The following is an 18,602-nucleotide window of genomic DNA, read 5'->3' as shown; positions in this document are numbered from 1 at the left end:
CTTTTCTTCTAGTACACAAAAAGCCATTACAAGAAAATGAAATTGCAGCAATTACACACGGAGCACTGCAGGGATTAGCTTATTTGCATTCTCATAATTTAATCCATCGGTGAGTATGTTATGTATTTGTGAATATAGAGTTTGGTTTGTTTTTTAAAATGTACACACGTATCAAAGTTTCTCACATAGTTACAATTTTCAGTGAAAGGATTAGTGCACTTTAAGACAAAGTGCACATATATGTATGTGTGTATGTATGTATGTATGTATGTATGTATGTTACATACATACATACATACATACATACATACATACATACATACATACATACATACATACATTTTGTGCCCCCTTGTCCTGACCCAATAGAAACTACCTTTTGCCCTCCACAGATGCATACTTATCCAATCTGGGGGCCGCAGCCTCTGGTGATTGTATACAGTAAGCTCCGCAAGTCTCATTTGTCCTGGTAACACCTGTGTATTACAGCCACATAGACATCTATAGGGCTGTGTCCCAAGACTGGAGACAACCCAACAGAAATCTGTTGGGGATTTAATGTGCAGGCGCAGCCAGGATTTAAACAAACACCAGAGACTGCGGCTGTCAGATCAAAGTAAGTGTACATCTGTTAGGGGGGGGGGGAGTTTAGTCAGTGCAAAAAGGCAAAAAAAAGTTTGAATATAAAGTGCACTTACCCATTAATGTTGAATCTTCTTTATACTAAATGGGGTTTTTTTCCTATTCAGCTAGGCTTTGTGCAGTGTACCTAATCAGCCTCTTGTCTGCAATCATTATCTGTTTTGAGTGTGTTTGCTTTATAATTTATAAAAGCTACAATCATTTTCTGAGCTATAGGAAGATTTAGCTCCTATTTTAACAAAGATTTATAGCAAGTCCAGTTTTCAGGGTGCTGTTTTGAGGTGTTACTCAGTTCCCTGAATTCATAGTTTTGTAAAGTATTGACGCTGATTTACTAAAGGAGTTTAAAATCTTCACACAATAAATTGTATGAATGTTTACTTTGTTATCTATTCATGTAAAAAGCAAATGAATCACCTCCCTGACCTCTGGGAGACTTTAGACATTTCACCTAAGGGGTGAGTCCTTAGCTGCTTGAGGGAGGCAAATGTTAAGTTGGGTGCCAGTCACTTTAAGTGTTTTCAAAAATCCTATTCCTCCGACAGCTCACATGGGAGAGAGAGGGTAAAGGGCTGCAAACACCTAGAGCGATACAGACTCTAGACTCACCGACCACTTCCCAGCTGCACAGGGCCTTTAAACTGATTGTACTAGCACTGTGTATTGTAGTACTTTAGCGGGTTAGCAGACATAGCGCAGAACTCCCCAGGTAAGACACCAGACTTCCTGCGAGGTCCAAACCTGATCCTGGCTATACTCGTACATCCAGCAGATGAAGTTCCTCTCTGGTTCTCCTATCACTGACAGGACAGCAGCAGACCCTGACTGGGTCTCCATTCCTGACAACCTGCAGGTCTGGTCAGATAGCTTATTATTATTATGATACAGGATTCATATAGTGCCAACAGTTTGCGCAGAGCTTTACAATATAAGGAAGACATTACAATCGCAATACACAAGACAAGATGGTAAGGAGGGCCCTGCCCGAGAGGGCTTACAATCTAAAAGGGAGGGGCAAGTGATACATGAGGAGGTAGCTGTGTGGGGATTAATTGTTTGAGTACGTGATGGTTCAGTGATTAATTTGAGGTGGGATAGGCTTCCCTGAAGAGATGAGTCTTTATAGAACGCCTAAAGGTAGTCAAGGTGGGGGATAGACGGACAGGTTGGGGTAAAGAGTCCCAGAGGATGGGATATACTCTATAGAAGTCCTGGAGACGAGTATGGGAGGAGTTGACAAAGGAGCATCATTCACCCTCCCCAGCCCTGAATATTTATGCCCTCCACCAGAATGCACCACAGACCATGAACCTCCTAGTGATTGGCTAGTGAGACATACCTAACTGCGATTGGATGTTCTGCTCTATTTAAAGGTCACACCTAGCAGCAGGCAGATGCAAACAATAACAGAGAGCTTAGGGAAAACCAAATGAGCACAGAACTATTGAATCAATATAGACTGGATACAGTCCAGCAAAAACTAAATTTGAGTCACCCTGCTTAGGGGAAGGTGGCTACACAATGATCCACATGATTGGATAATTGATGATGTTAAAATTCACACAATTTATTCTGTGTAGATCCTCTAACTCAACTCCCAAATCAGTCCAATTGTGTAGTATGTCGGTAGGAAAAAAGCTTGCAGACCATAGCTAGTAACTGTCAGTGGCAGTCCTAACTCTGTCATAGCAGCCTCCCCACTTGTGGATACCATTTCTTGGGGACGTTGCCCAAATTTCGCCTGCTCTATAGAAATTGAAACATCATTAATACCAAGGCATTGTTGTCACCTGAAGTGAATCAACATGTATGTTATTTGTATTTCACTTTTATAACTTCTGAATTAACCTATTTAAAGAACAACTCCGGGCAGTTACAAAATTACCCCTTACAGTGTGGCTACCCCTGCACTGCAACGGTTAACTGCTAATTTGTGAGCCAGGGAGCATAGCGAAGGTTTGGACCTCACTGCAGCTATGCAATATAACCTGGTCTAGACCCACGTCTTCCTGAAATTGGACAATCAAGGAAAAACAGCACACTGTCTGGCTTGCTCTCCTCTTCTGTAAGCATCTTAAATTTGTCAAAGAAACCTCTTATGACACAAATTTGGAGGCTGCCATTACTGACCTTTTACATCTGAAAATCCCAAATGCCTCTTAGGTTAAGCCTTTAAATTCCATTATTTGGGGTCTGTAACCTGCAGCCTTGCAGATAAGTGACTTTTCTCCAACATTCCTGATCTGCATACTTGTTTGGAATCAGTAGTGACCAGTGACCAAGTGTTGCTGACTAACTTAGCTGCCCTTCCTGCTCCCATTTGGGTCCTACTTTGCAGGAGATTTCAGAAAGCTAATCTAAAGACAAATCTAAGTACTTGTACTAGTTCTATGCGTACATACATTTATTTATATTTTAACAAAACTGGTTTAAATGACCTGGAGTCACCGCTTAAATCTATTGTCCAGTATTCTGGAGTGTGCATTAAAGTAGATTTTCTGTATTATAGGTAACCTGTAGAAATGTTAATTTTGTCAAAAATCCACACTTCTAGTACTCCGTAAAAACTAATAAATCTAACAGCCGCAGTGAAAAAAGTGAATTAAATGTGTAATCACTTCACAACCAAATTAAACTAAAATACGCCGCGCTATCTTAAGTATACCTAAAATCTTTAAATGCTTTTACGGGCACTAAAGTGCATGTTCTATTACCACCAAAAACTATACTCTTCCAGTAAAAATTCCACCAGTGTATCCACCATGCAATGTGATGTACTCCACATATAACACTCTAAAAATCACTCTATGTACATCACATTAAATGTCCTTTTAAAGATCCTCCTGATACTGTGTAAAGTGAATCTTGTGCTCCACTTCAAACCAGAACAGGTGCTTCTCAGAGTTAATCCGAGGTGCCTATGTTCAATATTGCACTCAATGGAATCTTTCAACCACTTTTGGATGGTTTAAACCAGGGGTAGCCAAACTTCGGCCCTCCAGCTGTGGTGAAGCTACAAATCCCATGATACATCTCTCTCTGGGATTCATGGCTGTGAGAATCTTGCAATGCCTCATGGGATTTTTAGTTCTATCACCGCTGGAGGCCCGGCGTTTGGCTACCCCTGGTTTAAAGCTCAATTTAAAATCCTTAATGATCCAGATTCTCTCCCATTCCAGACAGCCGATGGATACTTCATCCATAAAGCGATAACTCTTATAGCTTGCTCATATCCCATAGAGGAAAAGATAGATGCTACATAGTGTAAAATATAGGGCTGCAACAACTAATCGGCATTATTGAAAAAGTTGTCAACTTTTTCAATAATCGATTAATCGGCTTCCGATCAGTTGGCCCTGTTCACAGCTCCACACGCTGTGTGCCGCACCTCCTCCCCACCTCACGCTCGACGCTGCCAATTCGCTCCAAGCTTGCTCCTGTGATGGACTACAACCTCAATACAAACTAGTAGTCCCATCACTGGAGCCTTTTTTTAAACTTTTATTTTATTGTTTATCCGATTAACCGATTAATCGAACCTAATAATCGGCTAACTAATCGATTTTGAAAATAATCGTTAGCTGCAGCTCTAGTAAAATCCTTTTTAAAACTTTGTCATGAATTCTTTAGACACTTGCATTAAAACCCAATAAGCAGTGCTGCATATGGAAAAACCTAAATTTCCGTGCGGTACTCTACGGTCAATGATAGCCCGTTCTTGTTCGTCTGCTATCGTTCACCTCTCTACCCGGAAACTTCCCGAGATCAAGCACAATTACTTCAGCTTGTAAACTCGCTTGGAATTCCTTCCGAGAAATATCAGTGCACTTCCTGGTATGTGACTGTGCCTAGACTCTCCTGTGCCTACAGCCCCATAGCTGTATATCTGCAGTGTGAGATCTAAGGCACTGCTGCCTCTGACTACCAGGAGATCTGGTGTAAGATTTGTATATGTTACTACTGTGCCACTCGCTGTTCTCCTTGCTGCGGGTGTCTGTCATGAGGAAGGAAATGCCCTGTCATGTACAAAGAATGCTGCCTCCACACAGTGTTACAGTCCACTGCAAGGCATGATAAGTCAATATTGGGGAAAGTTCAGCTGCAGGGAAAGCACAGGCCACAATGGTGATTAGTCCCTAGTCCCTCTGACTGCCTTTTTTTGGGCACAACTTCCAGAGTTCAGTTCCTCTTTTAATTGTTTTCAGAACAGCTCAAAATTAACAAACTGATGAAATAATTACCATGAATGTATTTACATTGTCATGTGTTCTAACATATATTTTCTTTCCCCTTTAAGAGATATCAAGGCAGGCAACATCCTTCTCACAGAGCCGGGCCAAGTAAAACTTGCTGACTTTGGGTCTGCTTCTATAGCCTCTCCAGCCAATTCATTTGTGGGGACACCATATTGGTAAGGAGTTGTGAGGTTTTTTTTTTCCCAGCCCGTTGTATGTCTCTGCTTGTAATTTTAACATCAGGTAGTATCTTTTTTTTTTTTTTTTTTTTTAAACATATGTTTTTTGTTGCTATAGAAACTGGATCTGAAATGTCTTAAAGTATTAGTTGGCTACATGTCATAGAATTCACACTCCTAATGGAGCATTGATTATTGGCGTAATATGTGGAAATGTCTAGAGTTTGTCTAGATTTGTTTCCCTTTAACAAAGCGTTATTGAAATTTAGCTAATTTCATTACAGCAAACACAGTTGAGATAATCCGTGAAATAGAAATGCATAATAATGAAATAATAAATTGAAAGGAGGCAAAATAAAGAGTGTATAGAGTTACTCTAGTATTATTGGGATCAATCAACCTATTGAGAGGAGAGGTGTGGCCTGCCGCTCAACCAGGAAAGTGCATGCACAGGTGCCTCCACAGCAGTCGCTTAGCTGATGGAAGCACCCGTGCGGTGGGCGGGGGAATGAGCGTTGCGGGGACACTAGCTGTAAGAACAAACAAACAAAGCTTTATTATCACTTTAAACATTGTTACTTTTCTCTGTCCATAAATGTGATGATTGCATGCCTATATCCTTTCTCAGACTGACTGGGTATGAGAAGGTCTGCTTTTGTGTTGGGCCTGATTTTAATCTGTGTTGTAATAAGAAAGTCATCCCCTGCTTTGGTGCTGTTACTCTGTACTTTCTGTGGGTATTAGGGAAAGGAGAACTATCTGCTTCCCTTTAGCTTTGTGCATGCCTAGAAAGTATCTCTGCAAACTGATAACCAATATTATTGACAGACTATTGTGACACAATTTGAACTCTGCAGTCCTAAAATGATCAGGTTTTTTACCATCAGTAATGAACTGGCTGGTTCTGAGAGTTAAAGGGTTTTTAAACCCGCCGGTTTTTTTGCATATACACTGAGTGGCCAGATTATTATGACCACCTGACGTTTGTAAGCAAATTAGCTATAATTTCTCGCTGAAGTTGCTAGAGGGCCAGACCATTATAAATAGGGAAGCAGGTTGTTTACCACGACAGTAGAAGTTATTTTTTGTGAAGATACGGGTAAACAACGCGATTTAACAGCCTTTGAACGTGGGATGATTGTTGGCGCTCGGAGCCATCGAGCGAGTATCAGCAAAACAGCAGAATGCGTTAAATGTTCAAGAGCAGCTGTTGTTAAAGTGTTTATAGACTGGACTGTCAGCCGAAAATCTGGGTCTGAACGTGCGAATTGTGGCCGTCAGTGACTAGTCAATGTTAGGGCAGAACGGAGAGTGGCAAGACTGGTACAAGACAACAGAAGGGCAACAGTGGAGTGTCAGATTCCTCGCATCACCTTTCAACATCTCGTGGAGTCACAAGGCGGCCCATCGAAGTCATGTCGTGGAGTCACGGGGCGGCCCAACGAAGTACTGATGGGGTGGTCATAATAATCTTTCCACTCAGTGTATCTACTGCTAGCAAGCAGTAGATATATGCAAAAAGTAGGGGGGAAAAAAACCCGCTGTAAAAGCGGTTTACACTTACCCCTGCCTTTGCCGCACTAACCCGTCCGAAAATATGAAACTGCTCGGGTGGCCGCAAAGCATCTTGGGGCGGGCACATGCGCAGTTTGGATTTTTGGAGGCGAGGAGAGATGCAAGGTAAGTCTATCGACGTGTGCGCCCGCATGCAGACACCGTGGGACAGGAAGTGCCAGCAAGGACAGAGGAGCAGCGCTGGAGAGAAGGATGAAAAGGACAGGAAAGAAGAAGATCGGATTAAGAGACATCATTTAAGATAAGTGCTTTAATAAACATTGGGGGAGGGAAAAAAATTTGACTAAGTGTAATGTAATCACTGCTTTATCAGGTAATATCAGACAAAATGTAAAAGAATGATTCTCTTAAGTACCAACTCTAAATCGGAGAAAGATTATTCTTAAGCTAGTGTCCGTTACCATTTGTAAATTAATTTTAAAGTTGTTTTCAGAAAGCACTCTTTAGTTCACTTCACATATTTTTTTTTCCACTTAAGCAGAGCTATTTATGTACCCAAGATAAAGGAGGGGGATGGGGGATTGTGAAAGGCTGTGACATCTAAAGACCCTAGGTCAGCCTGTTAAGGAAAGCTGTAGTGAGAAAGTATGGAGGCTGCCATTGTTGTCCTCTCCTTCTGAGATTAGTTCCCCTGGCTGCTAAACAAATCATAGCTTGAGCGTGAAAAACCAATTCACACAATGTGCTACAATTGAACAGCCGATAATTCTTTTAAATTAATCGGTAATAATAAAAGATAACCTGTATGATCTTAGACGCCTGTGACAAATTTCTTAGAATATGAAATCTGTGGACTCAATATTTCCGCTACTTGCTACCCACCAAAATCCTAATTCCTATGAAAACGGTAATGGAAGACAATAGCGGGCTCTCTCACTAACCTTTCCTTTCTATGTTCTTCTCGCTTCTTCCCTGTTTGCCACATAAACCTTCCAAGGTATAGGCCATTATTGTCTTCTATATGCGACACCAGCAAGCTTTAAATCTGTAAATAAAAAATTAAGAGACGTTTTATCTTTTATTTTTTTTATTTCTATACTTTTATCAGCATGGACCCTTGATCTGTAATTCATTTATTTCTACTTGGAAACATGCTATAAATACTTTTAGGGTTGAAATAATTAGTTCCTGCTGATCTAGTTGCTTCAGTAAGCTATTGAGACAGAATGAGTATGACAATTTGGAGTTCTGACTTAAATTGGACCCCTTTCACTAAAAATCACAGCAGCATGCAGCTCTGCGTGCTGATATGAAATCATCTTACATTCATTAGTTAAACCAGCGTATTTTACTTTTACCTACAATTACTGTTTTTCTACTTTCTGGTCCTCTTGAACAATAGTGATGTAATGTGCCCAAGCGTTGCATCCTGGGAAGGTTACATCAGCAGAGCATTGCTGGGAGATCTCATCTGTAATCTTATTGGATCTCAGGGAAAGGCATTTTTCCAGGAAGTAAAGTGAGATGTATATCTTTAGATATATGTATATGTGTATATATAATATATATATTCGCCCTCAGTAAAAATGCCCACTGTGAGATGAGTGGGGAAAAAAAGAAAAATAAGGTATGCAAAGAATACAAAGCCGGCAATTATCTAGCTGTATTGTTTGTAGCTTAACATTACTAAACAATTCTAAAGGTGCCTTTTGTTGTCATTTCAAACATATGGGTACAGTTACTCTTAAGTTTGATGCTTTTTCAAAGTCACCTTCTCAAGTGTTTGAAGCCAGATCAGCCAGGCAACTACCATTTTCTTGAGGAGGTCAAAACGGCGGCCACTGTATTTTCTCTTTTACAGGTTTTTCTTATACAGGCAAATGTAGATGTATGCCAGTTTCAGCTTGGATGTCATTTGGGGATCAATCTGCTTTTCACCATCACCGTCCCGGATGCTATGACATTATAGGTTTATGAGAGCGTCTTTCTAGCCCAAACTAATATTTTGGTTGGCCTGCCATGGTGTGGTTCATTTTAGAAGAAATCTCTCCCCTTACTGTGGGTCTTACACAAGAGGTTTTCGTTTCAGATGCTAAAACAATGATGAAAACAAAAGATTTGGATTGTTGGAAAACTTCATGGATTATGTTTTAATTTCTCATGCTCTCATTTTAGGATGGCCCCTGAAGTAATCTTAGCCATGGATGAAGGACAGTATGATGGAAAAGTGGATGTTTGGTCTTTGGGGATTACTTGTATTGAACTAGGTATGTCCACCCTGATTTTTTTTCCCATTATGATGTGCCAAATATATGAATATGTCATGTGAAACCCAGCATTGCTTTATCAAATAATTTTATAGATCCTGATGACATAGCTCGAAATACACACTTTTAAGCGGCTTCATTATAAGAATGTAACATGCTGTTGGCGTAGGTTTCAGCAATCTTGCCTTACATTTATTGGTTCTACCTTAGGTCTGTCTGTGATTTAAACTGGTTGATTCCTTTTGTTTGAGACATTACTGGTAATCAAAAAAACATACTTCTTATATATGATCAGTTAACCAAAAAAACTGAACATTTCATGGGCTTGGCAATTTGCTATGATTTTGTAGTATTTTACAAAAAGTTTTATCTCCCTTGCAATACCCAGAACCAATTAATTATGTGGGATCCATTCTGTGACTGTGGGAGATGACACTATGGGGCATACATTTTTAAAGCAGTGAATCTGACATTCAGCAAAAAGTGATTGATTCACTACCAGTGAATGTTTTGAAAGTCACATTCACTGCTTATGCTTATCGCTATGTGATATTCGACTTTTCCTGAACAGCAGCTGGTTTTGTCTGCAGATGAATGGGGGAGTTTAATGTAACTGAGTTGTTTAGTGCCCTCCTCCATTGGAGCTGATCCCCCTTCCCGCTCTTATATTATTCCTGCATGTGTGTTGGCAGGCAAAGCAATTCACACAGCATTTCTTGCTGCTTCATTTCAAGCTTCCGTACCATTGAACAACTTGTTAGTTGTCAAACAACCTTTTGCCAACCTCTCTATGGTTCTCTTCTACTGGCATTTTGTCTCTCCCTTTCTGTGATAGTCTTTTGCTGTGTATCCCTCTCTATGGAACTCTTAAGTATATACTCTGGTTATATGTGTATTTGTACATAACCTGGCAGATGATAAAACCCTTAACTAAAGATGCAATAAACTTGACATTACCCTTGATGAATTAAACCCAGAAAATAATCTGTTGATTGTAATTGTAGGAGGAATATGTGCAGTGATTGTAGAACTTAACACTTTGATGATATTTGTTCTCCACAGCTGAAAGGAAGCCTCCTTTGTTTAATATGAATGCAATGAGTGCCTTATACCACATAGCGCAGAATGAGTCTCCTATACTTCAGTCTAGTGAATGGTGAGTACCTCACATGACCGTCCAAATGTTCCTTCCTCATCACTGGCATTGTGTGCGTTCTAAGTCACAATGCTGTTCATTTAGAGATCAGATTTGAAGCACTTTAAAACTAGCAGTTTGCTCAGAGCTGAAATGAAAGTGAAAAATATGCAGAATTTCATATCAGACCTATATAATAACTGTGTAATCCACGTACATGGTTCAAGTACCATGTTGTGGGTAGTTGATATGCTATTGATGGTGTAATTGATTTGCAGTGACACCTTTGAAAATTCAGCATACTGCTGTATACATGGTCACTGACTACATTTATGTTCAGGATGTGTTTGACTTCTGCTCAGCTTACAGAAAATGCATATTGTGCACATCTGTCTTCAGTCATGATCCACTATTGCTCACGGGGCCTCTGCACCAGAAGTATGTGTAAAAAATTATACTTGCCTCTCCATCTACCATGGAGATTGTTTGTTTGCTCTATTAAGTGTTTGGGGGGTGGAGGGGGGGGAGTCAACTCATTGCCTTGCTATAGATACAAGTTAGAAATGCTAATTGGGGGATTTTGTATAAACAGATGAGAAAAATCTTTTATGTTCATTAAATCATTTTGACGTGTGTAATGTTGCTGTGCAGCCTGCAGTATAGCTTCCTATCCGCATCCATTTGAGTTGAAGAGTAGCAATAAAATATAGCTGGTAGTTTTCTGTTGTAGGATTATTGGACAGGAAGTCAGCAGTGTGTTAGAAAATATCGCCCATTATTGTATTCTGAAAACTGTTCCAGACAACAAGTCTAATAATGCTTTCTAGCAAAGTCCACTCCATTTACATTAAAGTGACATTAAACCCTCAGATTTTTTAACATAAAACAATACTGTGATGTGTGCCTTACTGTAATCCATGGTTGTTTCCCTTCTCTTTGATGCTCTTCCTTTTAAATCTGTATCTGTTCTCATGTAGCGGGAGAACTTCTGTTTTGTAGCAGACTGCCTTGTCTCTGGAATGGATACATCGTGTCTGTGTGTAGGTTCACAACCTGAGCCAGCACTACAGGAAGAGGCACTCAGCTGCAACGGGAAGTTCTCCCCCAGCATGAGAAGACATGAGGATTTAAAAGGAAGAGCAGCAAAGAGAAGGGAAACAACCATGGATTACAGTAAGGCACACATTACAGTATTGGTTTATGTTAAAAAATCTGAGGGTTTAATGTCACTTTAATCTAATTTCTCCATCTAGGACAGGCAGCTGCGTACAGATTCACTGATGATGAAATCTGATGGCTGTAAAAAAAATTATTCTTATCTACTGGCATTTTGTTTATATCAGGCTTTCTGTATTGAGAGACGAGCATGCAGTAGGTGCTTTCTAGCGCTCCATCAAAAGCAAGGTTTTTCACATCACCAGTTAGTGAAAGGATAGTGGAGTGGACTGGTTTACCACAACAGTGTGTGGATATAATGCTAAAATCCTGAATATGTAGGTTGTTCTTCGGTATGTGTCTAATTTAGGGATGTTCATATACCAGGGCCCATACTTGGCATTTTCACGAGAACTACCAGAGTTGCAGCTGCGACCTGGCGCTCCACCACTGTCCTGAAATCATTAGTCTGTATTGTTTTAGAAAAACTGTCACATGACACTAAAAAAAAAGTCTCCGTAATTGGTATCTGTGGGTACTTGGACGAGTATCAGTACTTGGTCTGGGAAAAAAAATGGGTATAGGTGCATCTAAATATATCCTAACTTTTGAGTTTTTCTCTAGTCTAATCTTGGAGCTGGAAGTGTCTCTGTACTTGTATCATGTACGGTACTTGGTATCTGACGATCCCCAGTCTAATGGTTTATTTTCAAATTCCACTACACTGTTCCTTCAGTTATCTTGTGCTCTGATAATTCTCTGAAACCTTCATGTATTCATCCTTGAATGATAAACCCCTTTTTATCTGCTGCAGTTTGTGAATAGTATGTAAATTAGTAACGTCCTTTTGCAAATTTTGATTCTTCCTCTCGAACTTTGGGCACTTTCTTTTAACATTTTGGTTTGTTTGTGTCTTGGAGGAATGTCTTATAAATTAACTACGGTCTATTTTTATGTGCATCCATTTCACAATTTTGCACAAAGCAAACTCTCTTGCTTTCAGCTTTGCTAGTTTCCAAAAGGGATTTAATGGAACCTTCTATAATTGTAATTAAAAGGAGGTCTCATTTGCATGCTTAAATTCTTTATAGCTTAACTCCAGGCTAACCTCTAAATTACACTTTTGAAATACATATATGCGAGCTGTTTTACTTGCCAGAGGATTTGCATTTCTCTCAATCTAGTCCTGAGATTAACACCGCTCAGCAAGACCGCACATCCAGGTTTGTGACCTCACTCTTCTCTACTGCAGTTAAGTGACACAGCTTGGTCACCCTCAGTTTGGGATTGGACAGCAAAGGAGCATCGGCAAACTGATGAGCTCATCCTTCTGCTCTCTCCTTTTGCCAGCATGTTCCTTGCCAGCACACGTATACTGCTGCATGCCTCCTTTCCCTGTAGTCAGAAAAACTAAAAACCTAATCACTGTAGATAATTTTTCTATATGCTTACAGTATCTTGCGTTATTGCTGTTTTTCTAATTCTCTCAGTACAGCTTTCCCCTAACACTTACTTTTAAAGCCGTTCTCCACAATACCAAAGCTTTTCCAAAAGTGCTCATTTTGTATGCAGAGATCATTTAGATATCATTGTATTTTCTTCATAAAAAGAACACAATAGAATGTTAGTTGGGTCACTGATAAGTCACTGCGGGTCCCCGCTGTGTGAATAGATAGGACAGATTTTTCACCTTTCAGTCACTCTTGGTGGGAGATCTGCCTGCGTGTAGCTACCATCATTTAGGAAAGCAGTAGCATAGCTGTGTGAATGGTTCCTGTGGCTTGAAGCTATTATATCACACAGTTTTACTGAATGAGGCCGCTATAATTTATAGTTCCCACAAACACACCTTGATTGATTACTATTCCATGTGTTGGCAGTTTGTCCAGGAGCATGGTGCTTTGCTTAGTAAGAAGATTATGTTGCATTTTAGGAATGACTGGGATGAGCAGTGATAATAGTCTAGCAGTACATTTGCTTCACACTTGATGGCTATTCCACGTGTACACCCAGTTCTCGATATCTGGAAGCTGTCAGGATCCTGAATTAGTGTGAACATGTGATACCTTCTCTACAACCTCAGTCACAGTACATGCATGGCATTTTGTTTTCTTTGGTTCTCATTCTGGTCACCGCCCAGTAACTGAGCAGTCTCCATTGAACTGTGGTTGGTATGCTGGCAGGTAGCCCAGCCTGTTCCTGGAAGTGTGATAAACATACTAGAGCTGCTGCTAACGATTATTTTCAAAATCGATTAGTTAGCCGATTATTAAGTTTCGGTTAATCGGATAAAAAGTAAAATAAAATACATTTTACAACAATGGCTCCAGTGATGGGACTACTAGTTTGCATTGAGATTACAGTCCATCACAGGTGCAAGTTTGGAGCGGTAGAAGTAGGGCTGCAACAACTAATCGACATAATCGATTATAATCGATTATTGAAAAAGTTGTCAACTTTTTCAATAATCGATTAATCGGCTTCTGATCAGTTGGCCCTGTTCACAGCTCCACATGCTGTGCACCGCACCTCCTCCCCATTGCTGGAAGACTGCTCAGGTAAGCCTGCACTTTCCCACACATGGTGCTCTATAATGTATTGCTGGGAATTGTATTTCTCTATAGCTGATGGTACATTGTGCTGTATATTATTATACACTGTATGTATAATGCTGGGATTTGTTGTACTCCTCTATAGCTGGTGATATTCTGCATTGCGCTGTATAATGTATTATTGCTGGGACTTGTAGTCCTCTATAGAGCGCAATGCAGAATATCACCAGCTATAGAGGACTACAAAACCCAGCAATAGTACATTATACAGCACAATGCAGAATACTACCAGCTATAATGTACTAATGCTGGGATTTGTTGTACTCCTCTCTAGCTGGTGATATTCTGCATTGCGCTGTATAATGTACTATTGCTGGGTTTTGTAGTCCTCTATAGCTGGTGGTATTCTGCAATGCGCTTAATAGAGGACTACAAATCCCAGCAATAATACATTGTGCAGTGGTCAATGCCGAATATCACCAGCTATAGAGGACTACAAAACCCAGCAATAGTACATTATACAGCACAATGCAGAATACTACCAGCTATAATGTACTAATGCTGGGATTTGTTGTACTCCTCTCTAGCTGGTGATATTCTGCATTGCGCTGTATAATGTACTATTGCTGGGTTTTGTAGTCCTCTATAGCTGGTGGTATTCTGCAATGCGCTTAATAGAGGACTACAAATCCCAGCAATAATACATTGTGCAGTGGTCAATGCCGAATATCACCAGCTATAGAGGACTACAAAACCCAGCAATAGTACATTATACAGCACAATGCAGAATACTACCAGCTATAATGTACTAATGCTGGGATTTGTTGTACTCCTCTCTAGCTGGTGATATTCTGCATTGCGCTGTATAATGTACTATTGCTGGGTTTTGTAGTCCTCTATAGCTGGTGATATTCGGCATTGACCACTGCACAATGTATTATTGCTGGGATTTGTAGTCCTCTATTAAGCGCATTGCAGAATACCACCAGCTATAGAGGAATACAAGAAATCTCAGCAATACATTTACACCATGTGTGGGAAAGTGCAGGCTTACCTGAGCAGTCTTCCAGCAACTTGTTTCTGAGATCGGACCTGTCTATTGGTGGCTGTCATCCGCCCACACCTGCTCCTCCTTACTTCTCCCTGCGTCCCTGTGCCAATTGTGGATGTGGGTTGGCGGTGAGCACGAGGCCTGGAGAATGGTGCAGCTCTTGAAGCATGGATGCGGGCAGGTCTGTCAGCGGCGAGAGTAAGGTGGGGAGGAGGTGCGGCGCGCAGCGTGTGTGAAGCCCTAAAGAGGGCCAACCAATCAGAAGCCGATTAATCGATGATTGAAAAAGTTGACAACTTTTTCAATAATCGATTATAATCGATTATGTCGATTAGTTGTTGCAGCCCTAAAACATACCTTGGCTTATGTCATGACCACAACATCCCAAAGCTGGGCTAACCCTCGAAGAGCTGTAATGTATAGATAAGGTTCCTGAACATTTTAAGAAGTAACAAAAAAGAAAGCTTTTTCCCACTAATCACATTATTTTCCTTTTTATTATTGGAACATTGGTTTTTAAAAGCAACTCCTGCTAAAAGTTTGATCCCCATCTTAATCTTTTCTGCTATCTGGGAGCTTGGTATGAAAAATGTCTCCTCTGCCCTGAAATGGCTGTGATATGACAATTTCAGCTTAAGCCAAGGCTGGACAAATCCCAGGAGCCAGGTAACCAATGCGCCCTAAAAATAACAGCTGATGTCCCACTTTTGAGGCTTTCTCTTGCTGTTATCAATAGAACTGGCTCCTAAAATATAATCCTGCTGGCTCCTGGATTGGACAGACTGTGCTAGAAACCAGAGCACTTACTGGTGGCCCTATAGTCCTTTGACCTGAAGAATGTAGTTCCAGCGCCCACCAGCGGGTGTCTCCCAACAGTTCTCTGCAATTAATCTGCACCTGATCCTGGCTGCTAGAAAGCAGGAAGTTCTCTATGCCTGGAAATACAGTACGTGCTGCAGGTTGGAGGACCACAGTGCCACCAGCAGGTGCTCTGGTTCCTGACAGATTGGCTCTTGTGGGCGCTCGTGAGCGGCAAGAGGAAATGGTCACACCTTAACATTGCTCCTCCATATCGGCAATCGTAAGTTCCAAGGACTTGCAACCCAACCTTTTTTTAAATTTTTTATTTTTTTACTCTTGGGAGCCCTCCAGCTGCACTATAGGCAAAGAAGATGGCAGTGACGCATAGCTCAGTGACTCGTAATCTGTCCCGGGGAGTGACCTACCACCAGCTGAAACCCTTGTACTCACCCACCTCATGCACCATGCCCTTTCTGGTGCCTGCGCCAAACACGCAGTGTCAGACCCCATCCATGCTGTATGCAGCCCTGTTGGACAGATTTAAAGGCAAGCTGCAAAAAGAGATTGAAGCAGCCAAAAACAAATTCACTTCTTACCTCACGCAGGAAATGAAGGCGCTTGGCACCTGCATTGACGCTTTGGAAGGGAAGATGGATGGATGCCATCATGGTGATGGATGGATTGACTGTCTCCTCAATTGCTTTAATTTTCCAACTCTGGCTTAAGCCAAGCTAGTTCTCACTTCAGTGAGGTCTCTGTATTTTGCGTTTTAGAATCAACTCAAAGGGGGCAGGGCACAGAAATGAAGCATCATTCCCTGCATAGGTTAAGAGCTCACTTAGGCTGGTGACAATGATAACTTGACTGGAAAATCAAACTCAGACAGCCTGTCACAGCTTGGTGACTGTTCTATAACACTAGTATGGATTGAAACCTGCTTGCATTATTTGCTCTATTGTGAATAAGGCAGTAGCTGTCAGACCGGATTGTCGCACACAGCTCTGGTCACCAATGACGATTATGAACCAGTAATTGTGGTTCCCGATCATGTCGGATCATTGGTCGCAGTTATTGTGAAATTAACTGACACATAGCGATGCTGCTAAATTTAATCTAAGCATCTGCACAACAGTGACTGCTGGTCATGAAGGCGTTAAAATATATTTTGTCTTAATGGTATACCCAGTAGAGTCCACGAATACAAATATTCGATATTTTGGCACCATTCTATAGTATGATCAATATGGTACAAATCTGTTCTGTGACATATATATATTGCCCTTTATATTTTGATGATGAGAATATCATGTTACTACTTCAATAACAATCGGTTTACTATTTGTATTAAAGGTCTGACTACTTCAGAAACTTTGTTGACTCTTGTCTCCAGAAAATCCCTCAAGACAGGCCAACATCAGATGAGCTGCTTAAGGTCAGTGACATTCATGTGTGGTATGTTTGTCAGTAGGGTGAATCCTCGCCAGTTATAATTATTGTCTATTGTATTATCTATAGCTTAGACTTATAACCGTTTGCCTTTATTGCATTCTGTACTCACTGACCAATTATTTACTATTGTAGGCACATACATAGGAGCTTGTAATAATGTAGTCAGAGGCCAGCGATGTCTCATTTGTCCATATATTATTATACAGGAATTATATAGCGCCAACAGTTTGCGCAGTGCTTTACAATATAGGGAAGACATTACAATCACAATACAATTCAAGACAAGATGGTAAGGAGTGCCCTGCCCCTGAGGGCTTACAATCTAAAAGATGATATATTTGGTGAAAGTTTTCACATATTACTGTTGTTGCTCATATTACACTCACTTTACAATTTTGTGAAATGATATAAAAGCATTACATGTCTTTGGTTTTCTTCTTTTCAAGTCAGTTAAAAGTCAGGCTTTCTTATTTTATAATGTTTTACAGCACATGTTTGCTTTGCGTGAGCGACCAGAAACAGTGTTAATCGACCTGATCCAGAGGACAAAGGATGCAGTCAGAGAGTTGGATAACCTACAGTACCGTAAAATGAAGAAGCTGCTTTTCCAGGAGGCCCACAATGGACCTGCTGTGGAAACTCAAGAGGAAGAGGAGGTATGAGATCCACCTTAAAGTGTCTTTCCACTTTCGCACTCAAATTTGAAAAAAACTCTCTATATGTGTGACATATACACTACTGCAAATAAATGTCATTTTACAGGGTGTTCCACCTCCATCTTACAAATGAGAAATACCCATCTCAGACTCCTGTCTTTTATGAACTCATAGCAGCTAGTCCCATTCATACTTTCATTCTCCATGGTAGCTTATACTGTACTTGATATGAGGAAACATTGTTTTATGTCAAATACTTGTCAACAAGGCTTAATAAGTAAATGGGAACCTAAAAAAAAAGTATTGGCTTTTGCTCATAAAGTCATGTGTAAATCAAAAGGAAATGGTAAGAAACAAGTAAAATCGACGGGGCAGGAACTTTGGTAGGGGTAGGAAAATAAAACAAATTGACTAGTTGTAATGGGAATCCCCCATAGCACTACAGTTCCTAGTCATGTGATTAAACCCAACATGTGAGCCATAGACGTTTCCCTAGACTTAATTCCTAATGCTTATCTAATCAGATGAAACCGATCTAACTTTATGTACAGTTTAAGTTTCTTTTGTTTCCCCTGATGAAATGTATCTTTGTCACTTGATTATATGTACTGTATGTGGCTGTGTTTTGAGTGGCTCAATGATCTTTTTTCACTTCCTTCTCAGGAGCAAGAGCATGGAGTTGGCAGAACAGGAACCGTGAATAGCATCGGCAGTAACCAATCTATTCCAAGCATGTCCATTAGTGCCAGTAGCCAAAGCAGTAGTGTGAATAGTCTTCCGGATGCCTCTGATGACAAGAGTGAGTTGGACATGATGGAAGGAGATCATACCGTGATGTCAAACAGCTCCGTTATCCATTTAAAACCAGTGAGTGTTTCCTGATTGAACTTTTAATTCTGTGGCCTTTTGGCCGTGTATGTATGTATGTATGTATGTATGTGTGTGTATATATATATATATATATA

At 40.5% G+C, this 18,602-nt stretch overlaps 1 protein-coding gene across 3 annotated transcripts in view; it reads left to right on the top strand.

Annotated features, from left to right (window-relative positions):
* TAOK1 (TAO kinase 1) overlaps nucleotides 1-18,602 on the top strand; it is a 79,900-nt gene that overhangs the window by 48,030 nt on the left and 13,268 nt on the right. For all 3 annotated transcript variants that reach the window (XM_018563432.1, XM_018563430.1, XM_018563431.1), the window contains 7 exons: nucleotides 13-109; nucleotides 4,940-5,053; nucleotides 8,747-8,838; nucleotides 9,901-9,994; nucleotides 16,883-16,964; nucleotides 17,470-17,637; nucleotides 18,301-18,504. In XM_018563432.1, the coding sequence (XP_018418934.1) occupies nucleotides 13-109; nucleotides 4,940-5,053; nucleotides 8,747-8,838; nucleotides 9,901-9,994; nucleotides 16,883-16,964; nucleotides 17,470-17,637; nucleotides 18,301-18,504 (851 nt within the window). The remainder of the gene's footprint in view (nucleotides 1-12; nucleotides 110-4,939; nucleotides 5,054-8,746; nucleotides 8,839-9,900; nucleotides 9,995-16,882; nucleotides 16,965-17,469; nucleotides 17,638-18,300; nucleotides 18,505-18,602) is intronic.

The sequence above is a fragment of the Nanorana parkeri genome, unplaced genomic scaffold, assembly GCF_000935625.1.
Source record: "Nanorana parkeri isolate BGI_ZX_2015 unplaced genomic scaffold, ASM93562v1 scaffold663, whole genome shotgun sequence".
Classification (NCBI taxonomy): domain Eukaryota; kingdom Metazoa; phylum Chordata; class Amphibia; order Anura; family Dicroglossidae; genus Nanorana; species Nanorana parkeri.
Note: the sequence above shows the minus strand (reverse complement) of the source record. Positions and strands in the feature narration are given on the sequence as shown.